Source organism: Pteropus medius, unplaced genomic scaffold, assembly GCF_902729225.1.
Source record: "Pteropus medius unplaced genomic scaffold, Ma_sr-lr_union100, whole genome shotgun sequence".
NCBI classification, from domain to species: Eukaryota; Metazoa; Chordata; class Mammalia; order Chiroptera; family Pteropodidae; genus Pteropus; species Pteropus medius.
The window spans coordinates 424412-443913 of NW_024348531.1; the positions used below are offsets into that span (position 1 = coordinate 424412).

Below are 19502 nucleotides of genomic sequence, written 5' to 3' on the forward strand. Positions count from 1 at the left end.
AGGAGCTCTTTAGAGATGACAAGAAGAAAGAAGGAACCAACAGCAGGAAAGAGGCGTTTGGGAAGCAGCGCGTGGCAGAGTGGGCGGCTTCCCCCTCCTCTCCTGGCTTTCCGTCCCGCTCCATCTTGGTCAGACATTCAATACTTCCTTTTGGAGAACACATAGATTTGTTTGACTTGAAATATTGAATTTGGAGGCTATTCAGCAATTTCAAATTTCAGGAGTGGGGCAGCAGGGAGACACTGTAAATTAAAAAATTCTTTCCCCTTCAGTTTCTACCCAAGATTGTATATTTTTTTGATGGCAAAATTAGGGATTAACTATAAACATCTGTTTGTTCAATACTGACATGGTTGTGAGAACAATAGCCAAACCATTGGCGTGGTGGGGGAGGGGGTTCGGATGCTGCAAATCCATGGTGGAAAGTCTGGGCCTCCTACCAGGATTCTGGGAGTATAGAAAAAGGAAAGGTGTTGAGCAGGGACAGGGAGGAAGAAGGGGAGACCCAGGAGAAAGAGCAGGGACCCCTGAGCTCCCCAGGGAATCTGCACAAACCTCGGCCACCACTCATCCTCGCCCCATCCTGGGCCTCTCCACCTTGCTCTTCCCATCCAGTCTTCATTTTTGAAGGCTCATTTCCTCATCAGCTTCTCAAGTCCTTCCTGAGCACCTACTATGCACCAGGCACTGTACTGGGCTCTGAGGACACACAGGGATGTGATAGAAGTATGGCCACTGCATTCTGCGTGGGGAACAACCCATGTCATATGAGTAAGCTGCTGACAGTAATGACAGGTAACTGCCTCACGGATACAGACAGAGAGCTGTTTCTGAATGGCAGCAGCTAACAGAGGAGCTTGGAGGGAATGACCTTCAAGCAATGCTTGGAAGGATACAGAGTAATTAACTATACAAGGGAAGTGAGGAGAGCTTTCCAGGCAGAGAATATGTCCCATGCAAAGGCTCTGGGGTAGAAGAGTGTGTAGATTTGGGGCTAAAACAAAGCCTATGCACACAGAGAGCATGCAAGTGTATGAGGGTGTGGTCGGAGGCTTAAAACTACAGGAACTTTCAAAGGCTTTTAAGCTGGACCAAGAATAAGGTCAGATCTGTGCCATGGGGAGATTCTATCGATAGCATTTGGAAAACAGATTGAAGGAGAAAAGAGAGCTGTGGAGAGACCTTCCAAGAAGCTGAGATCTCTATAGATGTAATAGCAACTCAGGTGAAAGCAGAAGCAATGGACAACAATTCCATGAGACTCAGGCTCCAGGGAAGAAGAGGTTGGAAGGAGAAGATGGAGAGTCTGAAATGTCTTTTGGACATCCCAGGAAGAAATTAGGTCTGAAAGACTGAACCAGGGAGAGGCCAAGCCAGAAGCACACATTTGTAGCTTGGAGAGAGAGGAGCAGAGGCTAAAGGAAGATTCCCTAGGAGCCCTGCATGATGGGCTAGGAGGACGAAGAAGGGTCCTGAGAGGAGAAGTCTGTGGAGTGAAAGAGAACTGGGAAAGTGGGGTCATGGAATCAGGAGATTGTAGTTCAGGAATGGGGCAAGGTTACCTGCTGTGAATGGTCAAGAAGTGACTACTGACCACACTGCCTCTTGACACAAAGCATTAGAAGTGATCCCTGATGTCTGCTAATGTGGAGGTCACAAATACAAAGACTGAGCAGCCCCAGCAACAGAAATTCATTTTTGAGACTGAAAGTCTGATATCAAGGTCTCGGCAGGGTTAGTTCCCTCTGAGGCCTGTTTCCTTGGCTTATAGATGGCCATCTTCTCCCTGTGTCCTCACATGGTCATCCCCCTGTGTATGTCTGTGTCTCCTTCTCAAAAGGTCACCAGTCACATTGGATGAGGGCCCACTCTAATGACCTCATTTTACCTTAATTACCACTTTAGATCTCCAAATACAGTCACATTCTGAGGTCCTGGGCGGGTAGGACTAAACATACTTTTACCATACGATCCAGCAAAGGAGTTGAGTTGAAACTTATATCTACACAAAAACCTGCAAACAGATATTTATAGCAGCTTTATTCATAATTGCCAAAACTTAAAAGCAACCAAGACGTCTATCAGTAGGTGAATGGATAAATAAACTGTGGTACATCCAGACAATGAAATATTATTCAGTGCTAAAAAGAAATAAGCTATGAAGGTCTGAAAAGGCATGGAGGAATCTTAAATTCATATTGCTAAGTAAAAGAAGACATTCTGAAAAGGCTATATACAATATAATTTTAATTATATGGTATTCTGGAAAAGGCTAACTATGGAGAAAGTAAAAAGATCAATGGTTGCCAGGAGTTAAGGGAGAGGGAGAGATGAATAGCAGAGCACAGAGGATTTTTAAGGCAGTGAAAATATTCTCTGTGATACTGTAATGGTGGATACATGTCATTGTATATTTGTCAAAACTCATAGAATGTGCAACACCTAGAGTGAGCCCTACGGTAAACTATGGACTTTGGATGATGATGTGTTAATGCAGGTCCATTAGTTGTAACAAATGTACAATTCATCATGTACACTTTGGTGGGGGATGCTGACAGTGGGGGAAGTTGTGCCTGGGGAAAGGGCAGGAGATGTATAGGATATCTTTGTATCTTTCTCCTCAATTTTGCTGTGAACCTAAAACTACTCTAAAAAATAAAGTCAATTTTTAAAAAGATATTACAAATTTCTGAAATGTAGAAATGAGGAACTACTACTTTTAAAAAACAAATTAAAAGACCTATCAATCCCCAGAAAGCAAAAGGCTGTAAAGAGAAATGTGAGGCAAATCATGATGGAGCAGGTCCGTAGGTAGGACAAGCATGAGGTGGGACTCAGCCAATGAAAATTGAGGATGTGATGACTAGAGCACCCTCACCACCAGGTGAGGACACAGCACCAAGGCTCAGACTCATGGCTTCATTCAGCATTCAAACATCATGCACTAAGGACCTACTGCATACTGGGACTACCATGTGCAGGCATCAGGTCCTGAGTGCTCAGGGAAGCACTGGTCCTGCCCTCTCAGGTCATCCAGTCAGCTGGGGAAACAGATAATTGGACAATGATGGTGCAGCAGAGTGATCTGTGAGAGCACCAAGGAAGTTCCCACTTCAACACTGGAAGATCATGGAGGGCTTCCTAGAGGACGCAGCCTCTAAACAGAATTTGAACGGAAGCAGGAGTTTCCCAGACCAGGGAGTCAGGTGGGCATTCCAGCAAAGTGTTAAGGTTGCAGCTGGCTAGGTGGGGTGGGGGCTGTGGCCTGAGGTGGGGAACCCATGCTCCTCTTGAGCACATTTTCTAAAATGCCTCCCTTTTCAACCACATTTGTAAGGCAATATGTTGATAAAATCATTGGTAAGATAATGACATAAAGATGATGCAAAAAGGAGACTCTGGGAAAACACATCAGAGGGGCACATTTCTATTAATCCTCTGTTAATTCTAGGGACCCTCATGTGAGGAGGTCTGAGAAATGGCCTAGCAATGCACACTCAGCAGATGGGAAGAGAGGGAGTATGATGGGCATTCAGAATGCTACAGGGACTAGGTTCTCTTTGAGACCCATGCAGTGACAAAAGATTTTATTCAGAATATGTACAAACTCCTATATAATAAGAAAACAAAACAAAACAAAACAAAAAAACACCCAGGTAGTCCCATAGGAAACTGGATAGAAGTCTTGAATAAGCATTTCACAAAGAACATATCCACGTGGCAATAAACCTAAGAAAAGGCACTAATGTAAATTAAAATCCCAGGGAGCTGCCACTATTGCCATGGAACAGATAACATGAAAGAGACTGACGATGCAAAGTGTGGGCAGGACAGGGGAGCAGCCTGCACCTTACAGGGGGTGGTTGAGAATGGTGGCCACTCTGGAGAACTGTTGACAGTTTTCACCCAAGCTGAACTTGTGCACCTTTGTGGCCCAGCAGTTCCACCCCTGATACATACTCAACTAAACCATGAGCAATATAGTCATTGAGCAGTGAGTCTCAATCATCTGTCCAGTCAGTCCCCAAATATTTATCAGACACCTACTATGTGCCAGGCATTGTCCTGGAAGCTGAGGACATAAGTGCTTGGAGATTTCATTCTGAAGGAGAGACATACATAAATAAGAAAAAATAAAACCAATGGATAATGAGTCCCACAGGGAGAACACTGGAGCAGGGAAGGGGGAAGCAGTGAGCTGAGGGTGCTGGACTGGGGTCTATAGTGTGAGCATGGGAGGGTGGAGGGCCTTACAGAGAAGATAGCATCTGCGAGGCAGAGGGAGTTGGCTGTGTAAGTGTGTGGAGAGGCAGCACTCCTGGCAGAGGGAACCGCCCAAAGGCCTTGGAACAGGTGTTGGAGGAAGAGCGCAGAAGCCAGCATGGCTGGAGGGTTAGAGCAGAGGTGTGTGGGGGGCGAGGGGGGGTCAGAGGGGCCTCAGGAAGCAGAAGGCAGGATCTCTTCATATGTCCACCTCCCTGCCAACATGAATTGATGGAGGCAGGTCCGGCTTTCACCCACCTTTTGTTCCCCAGAACGCTAATCTGACACTTTGCAGGTTTTCTAAAAAGCAGCAAGTTAAGTCAGCTCCACAGGGACAGGCCATAGCCTTCTGGTCCACCTCTCTGCCTACACAGTGTGTAGATAAGGACCTGCCAACATTTCTTACCTGAGCAGCCCTTTCCCTGGGGCCTTACAGCAGGTCCTACGGTCCCTAGGCAGGCATCCCATGCTGCAGAAGGCCTGCAGTTTGCACACTCTGGCCCTGAGGTCTGTGGCACCCCAGTGGGGACCACTGGGTTCAGGCACCACCAGAATCCCATGGAGCAAAGCTGCCCTCCACTCTATTTACCACTCTAGGCCCCTATAAATACCCCAGCCTCAGTGGAGAGCCTCCTGATCATATGATGACCAGCCTAAATAAGACGCCTTTAATAAAAAGAAACACATGGCCCCATTTATACACAAGTGTGTAAAATATATTAAAATAATTTTAAATGCATGAGTCACTCAGAGAGAGCGTGTTTTTCAAAAACTCACAAATAGCACTTTGTAGTGAAGACGACAGTGAACAGGGGCATGGACACGGGTGGGACACTCCCGTGTGCCCCCTGCAGGTCAGCATTCCCTAGACTGGGACACTGAGTGCAGGCTTGCATCCAGACAGTAAGTGGCACTGTCAGCGTCAGAGCCTGAGTCCTCCCTGCTTTCCATACTTTGGCCATCAGTACAGATACCACAGGCAGAGCGGGTGGCTTTGCAGTTTGGGGGACCTAGAAATGACACTTTGGGTCTCATCCACTCCTCCTTAGCTTCACTTTTCTCGTTTACAGCCTGGGGAGACAAACCCTGACTCTAAGGAATGGAGGTGCCTTCAGAGACAGCCACACCTGACACAGGAGTCCTCCTATGGACCACTGTATTGCATACCTTCCATGGCAGAAGCTCACTCCATCGTGGGCATTCCTGGCAGCTGATGTTGGATCAGGCACTAGCCTACCTGGGGAGAACAGAGAGCACACGGGGGCCCCAAGACTGTTTCCCGGGGCTTCTTGCAGAAGAAAGCTCTCAACCTGTCCATGCTACTCACCATGGGGCCCATCTCACCATGGGGCCCAACGCATCAGTTTGGAGGTTAGGGTTTCAACATATGAATTGGGGTGAGGGGACACATTGGGGTTTCAACATATGAATTGGGGTAGGATAGCTCCTACCATCCTCCAAATGCAACTACAGTGATTCACCGCAGAATGATTTTTCAGTCAACAATGGTGATCTGTAAGATTATAATGCAGCTGAAACATTCCTATCCTCTACTAGCATCGTAGCTGCCTTAAAGTCGTAGTGCAATGTGTTACGTGTTTGTGTGATGCTGGTATAAACAAACCTACTGTGCTGCCAGTTGTATAAGAGTAAGCACATACAATTATGTACAGTATATAATACTTGATAATGATGATAAGTTACTGGTTTATGTACTTATTATGCTATATTTTTCAACATTATTTTAGAGTGCACTCTTGCTACTTCAAAAAAATAGTTTGCTATAAAACAGTAGCCATGTTCCACCAACAGCTGCCTGATACATCTTATGTTTACTGTTGTCTCTTGATTACATCATTTTCTCTTCTGCTTGATTTAATCTCATGTTGTTTTGTACAGTAACATGCTGTACGAGTTTGTAGACTAGGAGCAAAAGGCTGTATCATACAGCCTAGGTGCACAGTAGGCTATACCATCCAGGTTTGTGTAAGAGCACTCTGTGATGTTCACACAATTATGAAATCTCCTAACAAGACATTTTTCAGAACATAACCCAGTCATTAAGTGGAACATGAGTGTAATGAGTTTTTCAAATATTTGTTGTGTTACAATCTATTGCAGTTATTATGGTTGGTCAAATTATCCTATAGTTGGTCATGAGAGTTCTTATCATTGGCCCCTGCATCCTTTTCATGTATGCCCAATGGTCCTTGTCACTTCGTTGTTGTCAGTTATGATAAGAAACTCCAGGCTCATCTTGTACATTTTCTCCCTCAGACATAGACCAGCCATTTCTCTACGGACCCCTGGTTCCTTTTAAGAGAGATGATAGTTATAGTCCACGGTGAGGGCACCGGGCATGCTCTTGCTACTGAGTTTATTATTTCTAGGAATATTCAGTGAAAAATCTAGAACATACATATTTTTTAACAATTTGTTTTATTGTGCTAAAATACACATAAAATTTACCATTAATTGTTTTTAAGTGTACAATTCAGTGGAATTAAATGCATTCACACCGTTGTGCAGCCATCACTGCCATCCATTCTCATAATTCTTCTCATCTTGTAAAACTGTGCCTATTAAACACTAACTTCCGATTTTTCCTTCATCCAGACCTTGGCACCCACTGTTCTATTTTCTGCCTCTATGAATTTGACTACTCTATGAACCTCATATAAGGGGAATCACACAGTATTTGTCTTTTTGTGACTGGCTTATTTCACTTGGCATAATGTCCTCAAGGTTCATCCATGTTGTAGCATGTGTCAGAATTTGCTTATTTTTAAGGCTGAATAATATTCTGTTGTATGTACAGACCACATTTTGTTTATCCATTCATCCATCAATAGACATTTGGATTGTTTCCACATTTGGCTGTTGGGAATAACGCTGCCATAAACATGCATACATACATAGGCATAAATAACTTTTTGTTGTAGGACCAAAGGAGGGAATGAGCATGTGAGTGCATTTATGAATGAACGGTGCATGCTCAGAGCATCCAAGCCTAGGCTTTCTCCCAAAGACCCCTGTGGGAGACCCCTGAGGACCCCATCCTCCCTCTCTCCTCATGACTTGCACACCTTCCATCAGCTGGACTGCTGGGCAGGGCCATGGCTACAAACAAATGCACTGCCCCTTCTTTGAAAGGACTCCTACTAGTTTGTCTCACACAATGCCCAAGGTCTCCTTGACAAACAGGAAGTGCAGGCAGGAGTTCAGAAGTTTCTGAGCAGTAGTAGTTAGCATCACATAAACAAAACATCAGGGCAGCACTGGTGTCTTTCTTTGCTTTTTCTTCTCCCTTCTCTGTCCTCTGCTTCCTTCCTGCTCCTCCTCCTCCCTCTCATTACAAACCAGGATGGCTGCTGCATAGACAAAGCAAAGCCAGCAGCTGCTTGGAGGTGGACGTATGGAGCCAAAGGATTCCAGAAATTCTGAGCCGTGTAGGGTCCTCAGGGAGCATCCATTTCATCCAACAATCTTAAACCTTATTTAGCAGCTATTCCCTTGTTCAAATAAAATCCCGATGGAGCCCAATAACTTGGAGCTTGAGTGGAGCAGCCCTCCGTTGAGTTCACTCCATACATTCATGTTACAGAGGGTAAAACACCACACAACAGACAAATGGTAAGTTCCCCTTGGGAGCAATTGGGAGCAAGGGGCCATGCTTTCCCACCTACACCCGGCAGCTTTTTGTTGGAGGCTGAGCATTGGGAGCATGGAGTGTGAATCCCTGCGAGAGCAGGCTCTAGTGGCAGAAGCTGTCAGACAATGGGAAGCCAGCGCTTACAGGTGGAAGTCAGACCTAGTCCATCATTCACTCACTTATTCATTCATTCATTCATTCATTCATTCATTCATTCATTCATTCACTGAAGGCCTGATATTACCTCCCCACAGCATGGAGGGAGTGTGCATGAGTGTCCAGGTTCTGGGCAAGCTTGAGGGATGTAGAAGCACTCTGAGGTTCCCAACTCAGACAGGGATAAAGTCAGGAGAATCTTTTGAGAAGCTGTGCCTGAAAAGTATCTGAGGTTGGCCAACCAAGAAAGAGCAGAAATGGTGCCGCAGGCAGGGGGATGGGCCACAGGGTGGGACAGGTAATGGCTGGGCAGAGAGTGGTGAGAGGAGAGGGTAGATGGGTGGGTTGGCCAGGGGAACTGGGCCTGGCCAGGAGGAAAGGCGCTGCAGAAGAGCAAGTTAGGAATGACAGCCCTGAGCCCCCTACCACAACAAGTGGGGCCTCTCCCTCCCAGAGCCATACCCAGGCTGCCAAAGGCCTACATATCACCCTGCCCCTACCTCAATTTACCCTACAAGGCCCTGGGAGGAGAGGGCACTTCCCTCTAGAGCCTGTTGGAAGTAAGCCCAGGCTATTGTTCTAGAACGTCTTCACTCACACCTTCAGCACATGGGGTGGGGGTTGTTGACCCAGGACCTCCTCTGAGGCCCACAGATCAGGAATGAGGGAGTAGGATGAGCAGCACAGGCAGTGTCTCTGCAATGCCAGGGCAGATATGCCAGTGGGAAAGAGGCCAGAAATCTATCAACTGATGATCTCTCAAAAAAACTGCACGTGATGGTAACTTGCACTAATTACAAAATTCCTCGGGATGAAATCCTACTGGCTAAGTGGTCAGACACCTCAATGAGATACGAGATTTTATTATTGGTCTCTAATTTAAAGAAAGGGAAACTGAGGCACAGAGAGAAAAGGTAACTTGCCAGAAGTCATAGAGCCAATGAGTGATGAATTTAGGATTTGAACCTCAGACAGCCTGGTTTAGAACCCACACTCTCCTTCTAGCCCTTTTCCATCCTCTTTTATCTCTCTGTCTCTTCTCTCTCTCCACTGTTTCTTAAGTTCCATGGTCCCCAGACCCCCTCACGTCTGTCTATCTGTCTGTCCGTCTGTCTGTCTGTCTCTCTCCCACCCTCCCTCCCTGTCTCTCTCTTCTCTTTGCGTTTCTGTCTTTCTGCCCTCCCCTACCAACCGGTCCCCAGGGCCTGTTCCAGCTTCCATCTGCCCTTTCCACAACGGGTGCCGCCTCCTGTGGGCAGTGTTGTCCTGAGCCTCGCTAATGCGTTTCGCATGGCGCCGTCAGTCAAACGCCCTTCTAATGTCCTTAAAGCACGCAGAAAATTGCATCCTTATGAAAAGCAGGGGGCGGGGGAGCAAATTGCCTGTTGGAGGCGGAGCTGCCTGTTGGAGGGAACAAATTGCCTGTTGGAGGCGGAGGTCTGGCGGCTGCGCACCCAGTTCAGAGGGGCTGTGCTGGCGGAGGTGTCTCCTGAGGCGGGGTGGGAGTCAAGATGCTGCCTCCTCCCCGCTGCCTTCTGGGCAGTGCCTAGGCCCACCTCCTCGCCTCCTTACCCAGTTCCCTTGCCCACCTCTCCACACTTGTTCCCTCCACTCTGACCTTCTTCCTTCTGCTTTAAGGCCAAGCTCCTAACTGCCTCAGGACCTTTGCACGTGCTATGCTTGCTACTTAGCAACACTCTTGTCATTCAGGTCTCAATTGAAGCGTCAGCTCCTGAGAGACCCTTCCTGACTACCTGACTCAAGCTTCCAACCACTCATTGTCTAGCACCAGCTTTATTTTCTACATGGCATTTGTCACTTCCTGAAATCATAGTACGGATTTAATTGTGGCTTCTTTGCCATCTACCCAAGCTTCCTCATCTCCAGTGTGAGCTCCTTGGGTCAGAGGCTGTTTCCCCCATGTCTGGTGCAGTGCCTGGCGCACGGCAAACATTTAATAAATATGTGGTGAACAAATGGATTCTAGGCAGGCAGAGGCCACTGGGAACCCTAGGGCATCTGGGATACCCCAAGGAGAACCTCAGGGCTGCTAGATGAGGGGCAGTGGAGACCCACAGAACTGAAGTCAGACCCAAATTCTGCCACTAATAGCTATGTTTCCCTGGACAAGTAGCCTAACATTTCTGAGTTTTATCTTCATTTGGGAAATGGGAGTAGGGCACCTACTTTACTGGCTGTCATTGGATCAAGTAGGGGGTAAGGGCCAGTAACTGCTTGTTAAATGAATGAATGGCCCCAGTAAGTGCTTGATTGATATCAGAGAGTCCATGATGCCACTGATGTCAGACACCGTTACTTCCTGAAACACATGAAAGAAAAAAAAAATTAAAAACATTGCCGATGAAGCCATGATCCAAAGCTTATATATCACCCAGAATTTTTATCTTACACTTATTCAAAGATCTCTTTTGAGCCTATAAAGACAAAGATTTTTATCACAAACTACTGCCGTGTTTACACAAAAAGGAAACTATCGTGGAAATCAGTAGGTTGAGATGTTCCTAAAACTTCTCCAAGGTCACAGCTGCCTCTGAATGGATCTCCTCTCATAGCCCACAGCCCCAACCCACCCATGTGGTCACTAACTCGAAGATGAACCAGCCGAGTTCCCCTCATTCTGCTGCCCCATGTCTTCTTGGGGAGCGCCCACATCCTCCCACCCCCCACTATGCAGGCTTCTTGGCTTTTTTCATTAAGGCTGGTGTGTGAGTGGCAAAAGGCCGCCCAGTCCAAGCCCAGGACACCTGCCTCAGAGAAAGACATCTTGCAGGCCCAGGGCCCACAGCACCTGGGACTCCACCTCCCCAATTGTTATATGAACCCAGATTTCAGAAAGAGGAAGATGCTGTTTTAAAGCCAATGATGTACAGTGTGAGAACTAGAACAAAGGGAAATTTTGAAGTCATGCAGTGAGAGGCCTGCTCAACATTAGGGAGAGGGGCCAGGAAGGAAGTCCCTGCTAGGTCAGATGCCTCCATAAGGCCTTATTTCATATAGAAGGTGAACCCACCTTCTCCCTATCTATGCAGGCAGAGGTGCTCAGGGACCAGGGTGGCGGGAAGCTTGGCCCAGAGCTAGGCTGACTCAGTGTGCAAGGCTCTGTTGCTGCAGTCACCTTTCTGCCTTGCCCACCAGCACAGCTTCCTTATATCCTTAAAGTGGGTCTGGACTGGGGAGGTGGTGTTTGAGAAGTCTCCTTCAGCTGGGAGAGCTTGAGCCAGGCTGGAGGGCCAGCGGGGGTCTGTGCGCCTCCTTAGCCTGGCTTTGGCCCCTGGGAACCTGGGCCTGGAGAGGCCTTGGGGATAGAGGTTCTGGAGACTAACTGGTCCCCTCTTTGGACACGGAAACTCGAGGCAGAATCCAGGATGTCACTTCTTGGTCAGAGGCTCCCCTCTAGAGTAGAAACGAAGTCAGGCAGTGGGGCAACGGAAAATGGAAGAGGTGTCAGGTTTTTCTTCAGATCCCAGAGCTCCTGGAGCATACCGGGAAGTGGTGTTCACCCCAGGTTGAGAGGCCCGCACTATTGGAAGCCTCAGTCACTCTGTAGGTACTGTAAGAGAGAATGCTCTGCTCCAGGATACAGGGTTAACATAGCCTGGGGCTGCGTTTCTCTCCTTCTACCTCATAGGTTCCCACTGGTGAACTCCAAGAGAATCTGGAACAGAAATCAGAACAGTAAATCAGAGTAATCTTTATTTTTTACCAAATGGGATGGCAAGGGGAGGAATGGGAGCCTCCGCTCCGGCTGCGCCTATCACGTCCTGGCGGTGCCCGCTCCGTGCGGAACCAGCCACAAGTCGGAGACTCTGAGACGGACTTCAGACCCCAGGCCCGCCGCTCAGGCCCGCCTCTCTCCAAACCTTCCCGTGTGCTGGCCCTAGTGGAGCGGCGCTAGAGGTAGGCTCCCGCTTCCACCGACTTGCTCAGGGTCTGGGGCACAGAGGCAGGATGCAATCCCCCATCCCGGCCCTTCAGCCAACTCTCCCCAAAAATTTCCCTTACGGCCCACCGCCCTCCCCTGAGGAACAGAAGTGCAAATTTAGCGTGTGTTGAGCGCTGCCGCCACGGTAATCCCAGCGCTCAGACCTCGCGCCACACGGGCCCTTCGCGTGCGGAGGGTGTTGGCGGCCCCCAGTGCTGACCCCACCCCCCGCACTCCCACCCCGGGGCCCAAGCTCTCGCGAGACGCCTGAGCCCGCTTCCTTCCCCGCCATGGGTCCCCGCGATCCCGAAGCAAGGCACAGCGGTGATCTCGTTCGCTCGTTCGCTTGCGCCGTCTCAGGGTTCGGTTTCCCAGGACCTTGGAGCGGAGAAGAGATTTGAACTACAGGAGTAGAGGGGAGGAGGTGAGGGGACCTTCGCTCCCCTAAGCCCAGAGCCTAGATCGAAGGGAGCGGTTGCCGCCGGGCGAAGAGGGGGCCTCTGCGCTGGTGGCCTGGGTAGCCTCGGCTGGTGGCACGCAGGCCGTGCGCACTGCATCACCTCCGTGGATGGGAGGCATCTCTGTACTTAGAACTGCAGTTATACGGGTTTGGGCCCGATCGCCGGATCTCGGCATCGGCGGCACATCGTTGGTCCCCGTGCCTTCGTACTCCCCGGAACGGGCCGGAGCGTCTGTTGGGTCTCTTGGGGTCTCCAGCAAGAAAACCCCAAGCCGCCTGGACGGGCCGGCGCTTGGTCACTCCTCTCCCTGCCCTTGAGGACTCTGTGTGCGCGGTTGCCCCATTTTTGGTCCCCAAGGAGCACATCGGTACAGGCAGTGACAGAAACCTCTCGCACCCCCAATTGCACCGGAATCTAGACCCTCTCGTCTGTGGCCCAACTCCCCCACTGACTGGCTGGTGACTTCGGGACAGTCATGTCTGTGTCAGATTCCCTATCCATGCCTGGCTGGGCTGTACTCAATGGAATATTGGGGCCCCTATTCTCTTACGCCAGATTCGCTGGACACTTCTTCATCCCTGGTGGCCCATTCGTCCTATTCAGTGAGGAGACTGCCTTGGGGAAAGCCCAAGATCCTCAGGGCAATCTGCCTAGGGTCACATTCCTCAGATTTAGTAAAATTTGAGGACCCAGAATGACTGCTGGGAGTCTGGGTCAGAACCTTTCCTCTCTCCTTCCACCCTCCTTCCTTCCACAACTCTGCATGGTTGACAAATGCTGTAGCTGGAATCTCGGTCCCCAGGGCCCACCCAGGACAGAATTTGTAGGACCTTCACTTCCCTCTTCTTTGCAGGGGAGAGGATTAAGTGCAGCAGTGTGCCTCACTTGGCTAGCCTGGGCCTGGTGCAAGAAGGTTCTCTGAAAATCCCTACATTGAGTTGAATCCGAGGTAACCCTAAAGGCGGGAAGGGGTTAGGGCCACAGTCCTAAACCGAAGATTCACTCCTTCCCTCCTGCTTGGGTCTCACAGGTTTTGTTGGACCCCTCAGGTGATGCTGGCCCAAGAGTAGTCTAAGAGCTGTTTGCAAGGATGAATTAAGAGCCTCCAGTGAAGCTGGTTTCCTGGAGACCTGGCGGAAGTGGGGGTGGGGAAGGTGATGGCCTAGGAGAATCCCTGCGGCCCCCAGGAAGCACCCTGTTTCTCATTCCTCCTGGCCTTAAATTGAAACTAGACATGCTGTGGCACCACAAATTCAAGCCCAGATCTCAAGAAGGGTCAATCAAGCCATGATTTGAAAAGGAAGTGTTAGCCACCACAAGTGTAAGCCATAGCAGTCCTTTTCACGTTCTGAAACGAAAAGCCTTCACCTGAGCATGAGGTTCCTGATTCCCGCCTATTTGCACCTGCAAACCTGGTTTCAAATCATGATGCTCCATGGCCAAGTTGGGGGTCTCTCCCCCAGCTTTAATCAGCAAAGTGGACATCTCTCGATCTCATACTGTGGTCGTCATCTTGGCTGGGAGAGTGAGGAAAGGAGCTACCCCGTTCCCCCCCCCCCCGCCCCCCCACACAGGAGATCCCTAACCCAGTCTAGAGAGAAAAACCAAAGGCTTCCCGTGGGCAGGGCGCACCCGCGGACACACGCCACCGAGCTGTGCCCGGGCGCCCTGTGCGAGTTCGGGCAGCTCAGAGCACTCTGCTCAGGTCCGAAGTCCTCCCTGCCCCCATGCCCGAGGCTGGGCAGCCAATGCCGCCGCCCTGCGTATGCCGCAGAGAACAGGAAAATTCTGGGAGGCAAGCGCCACTGGGTTGGGACTACCGCTGCTGGCGGCCTCTGTGCTGGACTTCCTTCGAGTCCTCGGCTGCTGTTGGCCTCAGAAAGGGTTGACTGGAACCATCACAGTCTATCCTTCAAGTTCCAGAAGACCGAATCAACAACCGGAGGCAATTCTCAGTCCCTAACCACTTCCTGAGTGAGGCCCACGGTGGCCCGGAGCTCCCATTCCTTTGGGCGACCCGTGTAGCCCGGCTGCTACCGCCTGCGTGCCCTGGGCTGGGCAGTTCAAACTAGCCCTCCAGAGTGGAAGCGATTCCGGGGATCTTGCAGCCGGAACCACCGCCATGCTCAGCCTGGGCAGGGTGGCGCAGGTCCGGGCTCACTTCCTCCTGGCCCTAGGAAGGAATGTTTCAGAAGCCACTGAAAGTGTCCCTCTTACCTCGCTGCCTCACCCTATGGATTCAGAAACTGCCCATTAATCCCCGCTGTGTCATAAAATATTTTATTGGAAAAAAACAAAATCGAACAAAACAACGTCTTCGCAAGAGAGGGGTAGGGGCCCCAGCGACGTTGGGGAACTGGCCTCAGGGCCGAGCCACCAGGTAGTCCGAACACGGTCTCTGGCCACGGTGGCCTTCACGGCTAGTGGGTCCCTGACGCGCAAAAGCGGGTGTGTGCCTGCGGCGTCCCGGCCACCCGAGACGGGTGGGGTACAGTAATGGAGTGGGATGTGAATGCGCGTGGAGCACCCAGTGCGCGGAGCTCTGGGAGGCTGCGACCTTCTTGCCTCCAGGGCAAGTCTCCAGGCTAAGGCCGGGAGCGCGCTGGGGCCTGGGTTTGACTTCAGGTTCTGTGTCTTTCCTTGTTTGGCCCCTAACTGTCCGCATTCAAGGTAATAAAACGTTTAGGAAGCAAACAGCGTGGACGCGGACGCGATGGGCCGGCTCTCGGTTTCTCGCGGTCTGGATTCCCAGACCGCACCTTCCGCTACGCTCAGTCCTCGTGACCCCTGTCGCTAGCCTCACCCGGAGCCTCCGCCGGCTTCTCTGCCTCCTTGGCGCGTTCCTGCTCCGTGAGCTGCTCGCTGGTAGGGATGGAGTTCTTTTTGGGCCGCCCCTTAGGCTTGGTTGGGGATTCCAGGCCACCTCCCTGCAGCACCTAGCAGGGACACCGGCACCCGTGAGCAGGGACTGGGAAATGGGGACCCACGCACCCTGTGCCTGGAAGGGCCTGAAGAGCCTAACAAGCCTTCCGAGGCACGCCTAGCCCTGGGGAAATGGCGGCCATTTGAGCTTGGCTGGGGGAAAGTGACCAGAGGCTGGACCAGGGGTATAAGGCTGCTAGGAAGCCGGAGGGTGCAGCGGGGCACAAAGGAATGTGGGCCGGGCAAGGATACCCAGAGGAACAGAGAAAGCAGAGAGGCTCACAATGGACAACGGGCAGGGGTGACCTTGGAGAGGAGAGCAACTCTTGAAGAGCCCAGGGGCCTGACTGCAACCTAGGAGGCAGGAACCACCACACACTCACTATTTTCTTCCACTTCATCCTTCGATTCTGGTACCATGTCTTCACCTGCAACTGGCTCAGGCCCAGGGATTCAGCAAGATCTATTCTGGAAAGAGCGGGGTGCACCCTCAGCAGGGCAAGCGGCCTCCCTCCCCAACCACCCGCTGGACTCAGCCTGGCCCCGAGCTACCTGTCCGGTGTGGAGAGGTACTTCTGTTTCTCGAAGCGTTTTTCTAGGCCCATCAGCTGCAGCTCGGTGAACACAGTGCGGCTCCGACGCCCTTTCTTGGCTTTGGTGCCCGGCTCCCCGGTGCCCGGAGTGTCCAGCTTCCCACGGAGCTGCAGCTCCAGCGGCAGGTGCGGAGTGCCGGCAGTGCCGGGCAGCCCAGGCCCCGCAGCCAGCAGCGCGGAGCCCAGCCCAGAACAGCCTAGTGGCGCCAGCGGGAACTTAAACACCGCCGCCTGCTCGGCCTTCAACACCGCTGCAAGGAGGGATAGGGCATCGGGTGAGCTCGTGCCCTGTTCCTCTTCCTGGAGGCCTTCTACCCACCCCTGCACTGGCACTATTAACTGCTGCAGGAGGGACAGATGCCTGCCACCCTGGACAATACCCTCCTGCCTGGCCACGAAGGGCAAGATTTAAGCCACGCACTTAGGGTGACCCTCTCCACCAGTAGTGTCTTCGAGTCTGAGAGGGGGGACCTCCCCAACCCCTGGCTCTGCCCTGGTGCTCCCAAGCCTAAGCCGTCGGTCTCTGAGATTTCGAGATTCTCAATGAACACTTTCACAACTCTGAGATGCACAGAGTGTGTTTCGCAAAAAAGGGAGGCCAAGAAGAAAGGACAGCAAAGTAGGAATATGAGCGTTTGCCCAGTCAAATCGGCATCGCAGCGTTTGATTAAAGAATATCTATGGAGTGAGCATGTCTACTCCTCTGTGTGGACAAAACAGCGGGGAGGCAGGCAGAGGGTGGACAGCAGGGGTAGGGTTGAGCCCTTTCTGCAAATTCCAAAGCACCCCCACGAATCCTGAAATTGTTCTTCCTGTTTTCTCTGTTTAGACTCTACCCCGTGAAGATATTTCCATTTTTATTAGTCCTATAATAATTTTTTTGCCCGCTTCAAACGAATTATTAACTACGGTGCAGCTGGAGGCAAAAGGCAGATGAGAGGCTGCATCAAAGTTGAATTTAAAACGAACAAACTGGCCCTGCTGTCGGGAGGGAGGGCGGAGCACTGGCTGGAGGGTCACCGAGGCCTAGGAAGATGGCTGGCGGGGCTGCGGTCCGCTAGAATGTGGAGGCCTCCCTTCCCCACGGGCCTCTCACTGCCAGCGGGTGCTGCTCCATAGAGTCAGCAAGAACCAGCCAAGGTGTGGGTAACTATTAGGAGGGGATCAGAAGGGAGAACCCTTGGGGGAAGGTAGGAGAGGGAAGGCGGGCCGACCCCACTGAGAAAAACCAAGACAGACCGAACTACCGGTGGAGAGAGCTGCGGAAAGGCCAGAAGAAGGAGCATGGTGGAGAGAACACCGGTAAAACAAGGCAGGACCTGCCAAAGAAGGAAATCAGTAGAGGCAGAAAAGGCCCCAGCGGTCAGCTCTAACTCCACATAGGCGCAGCAGACCTGGAAGCGGAAGGACCAGTCGGGCAGCGGTTCACAATCAGGCCTCTTGTCCCCAGGTAAGGCTAAGGTGGGCGGGGGTGTGGGTGCTGCAGCCGAGGCCGGTTGGTCGTCCGCCTGAGACTACGGGCCGGCATGGGCCAGCGTCAGCCGGGCCGCACAGCACTGAGAGACATGGGCCTCTTCTCCAAGGTCTGGCTTCCTAGCCTAGGGGCTGTTCTGACCACTTCTGGCCAGTTATTTGCGGTGCAGGCCCAGGCGCCCACGGCCTCAGGTCGCTTTGACCCGCAGTCTGAGGTTAGCAGTCTGGTCCTGCGCCTTTGATGGGGATGCGGGCTCGGTCCCTGGGCCGGGACCTTCCCGGGCTGGAGACCGCAGTGAAGGAGAGAGTGGACACCCTCTCGGTCAGCCCGGCCCGCGGGCACGGGGCCTGGTTCGTGCGCCGCCCGGCGCCTGCCCCTCCGCTTCCCCACCGGGGCGCCGAAGGGGCGGCCCGGGGCCCGCGCGCCCATTGCTGCGTCCTCGCAGCGGCACGGCTCGCCTCTCCCGCCCAGCTGCTCGCGTCCTGAGCCCCACACCTACCCAGGTGGCTGTGGAAGGGCCGCGCGGCCAGAAGCGCCTGCACGCCGAACTTGAGCAGCTCGCCAGCGGCAGCCGCAGCGGCCGCGGCGGGCGCGGCGCCCTTGGGCCCTGGTGGCTCGGTGAGGATCTCCTCGATCATAAAGCTGCGGTAGCGGTGCGGCCGGTGGTCAGCGCAGCCCTCGGGCGGCCCGAAGCGCGCGGCGCCCGGCTCCCCCGGCCGCTGCATCGCGGCGCCCACGGCTGAGCGGCGGCGGCGGCTCGGGCGCGGGGCCCGCGCGGGGCTCTAGGCCGGCCCGCAGCTCCCGGCGGCGCGTGGGCGCGGGCTCATGCCCCCTCCCCCGCCGGCCGGCCGGGCGGAGGCACAGGGCGCGGGCGGGGCGCGCGGGGCTCGGCCTGTCGGACCCGGGACTGCGCCCCCGCCCCGCGTCGCCGCGCCTCTAGCCCGGCTGGTCCGCGTCACTGCCCCGCCCCGCCCAAACGCCCCGCCCTGCGCTGCCCGCCGCCCCCCACCCCCAAGGCTGAGCCCAAGGGAGGGCCAGTGAAGGGAGGCAGGAGGGAGGGAGGGGGCCGCGAGAGGGGCTAGTGGACCCAAACTGAGGGAGACCCAGCGGAGCGCACGCCCAGGAAGGAGAGAGCAGGAGAGCTCGGGAGAGGAGACCCCCAGAGATGGGAGCAAAGGGATCGAGAGAGGTGAGAGAGGGGCCAGAGCGAGACAGCGAGGGCCACACAAGATTCGAGACAGAGATGTGAGGGTGCCAGGGACGCTGAGCCGTGCGCAGAGGCGCGGGAGCCAGTGGAGCCGTGACGTGCAGGCGGGCACAGAGGCAGGCAGGGTGGAGAGAGGGGACAGTAAAGAAAGAGAAGAGACAGCTAGGAAGGCGAGGGGCCTGGGCAGGGGTTAGGGAGCACGGGAGAGATCGGGAGGAGAGGCAAAGTCCATGCGACTCGTCTGGGAAAGGGATGGTCCTGTGCAGCCTCCCTGCCAGTGCACAGGGCAGCCCACTGGGTAGGGGGGCAGCAGTAGGCAAGGATGTAACTTTCAGAGCGGAGGCTGCACCTGTGCACTCTGCCTCAGTTTACCAAGCACGGCCTCATTTCTCTCTAACTGACCTGAGAGGAAATTTTTCTCCAGCCGTGATTTGCCTATATTGCCAAGTGCTTTGGGGACACAGCCTCCTTGGCAACCCAGGCACTGTGGGGTGGGTTGTGTCCCCCTAGATAGAGGAAGGGATAGATGAGAGCAGAAGGAAAGGCTGCGCTCTGCGTTTTCTCAGCTTTGGAGCATCGGAGAAAGGGTACTGGCAGGAGCTGGGTGAGGGGCCACAGGATGCCACTGGAGTCTGGAGACAACTCTGAGCCTTAAAGTCCCTAATGTGATTGAGGAAGGCCCCAGCCTTCTCTAGCTCCTTATCTTCATCATTGTGGGAATATAAGCCTGAGCTGTGCGGGGGAAGGGAACAATCCTAAACCTCCACTCTGCTGAGCTTCTCTCTCTGGCCTTGCCACTCCAGGTCAGGCTACTGACCTTTTTTTTCTGGG

At 52.8% G+C, this 19502-nt stretch overlaps 1 protein-coding gene across 1 annotated transcript; it reads right to left on the reverse strand.

The window, feature by feature from the left end:
• Positions 1 to 14739: 14739 nt before the first annotated feature.
• Positions 14740 to 18389, reverse strand: BARX1 (BARX homeobox 1). The gene is made up of 4 exons (XM_039879824.1): positions 17964 to 18389; positions 15950 to 16241; positions 15781 to 15865; positions 14740 to 15411 (listed from the first exon to the last, which is right to left on the reverse strand). The coding sequence occupies exons 1-4, from the start codon at positions 18187 to 18189 to the stop codon at positions 15247 to 15249; spliced, it is 768 nt and encodes a 255-aa protein (XP_039735758.1). The 5' UTR covers positions 18190 to 18389; the 3' UTR covers positions 14740 to 15246.
• Positions 18390 to 19502: the final 1113 nt, after the last annotated feature.

Excerpts from the sequence above, each read along its gene's own strand:
- BARX1 (XM_039879824.1), bottom strand. The coding sequence starts at position 18,189 with ATGCAGCGGCCGGGGGAGCCGGGCGCCGCGCGCTTCGGGCCGCCCGAG. Across the intron at positions 16,242-17,963 it reads GCCCTTCCACAGCCACCTGG|CGGTGTTGAAGGCCGAGCAG; the intron begins GTAGGTGTGGGG and ends CCCTCCTTGCAG. Across the intron at positions 15,412-15,780 it reads GGATGAAGTGGAAGAAAATA|GTGCTGCAGGGAGGTGGCCT; the intron begins GTGAGTGTGTGG and ends TGTCCCTGCTAG.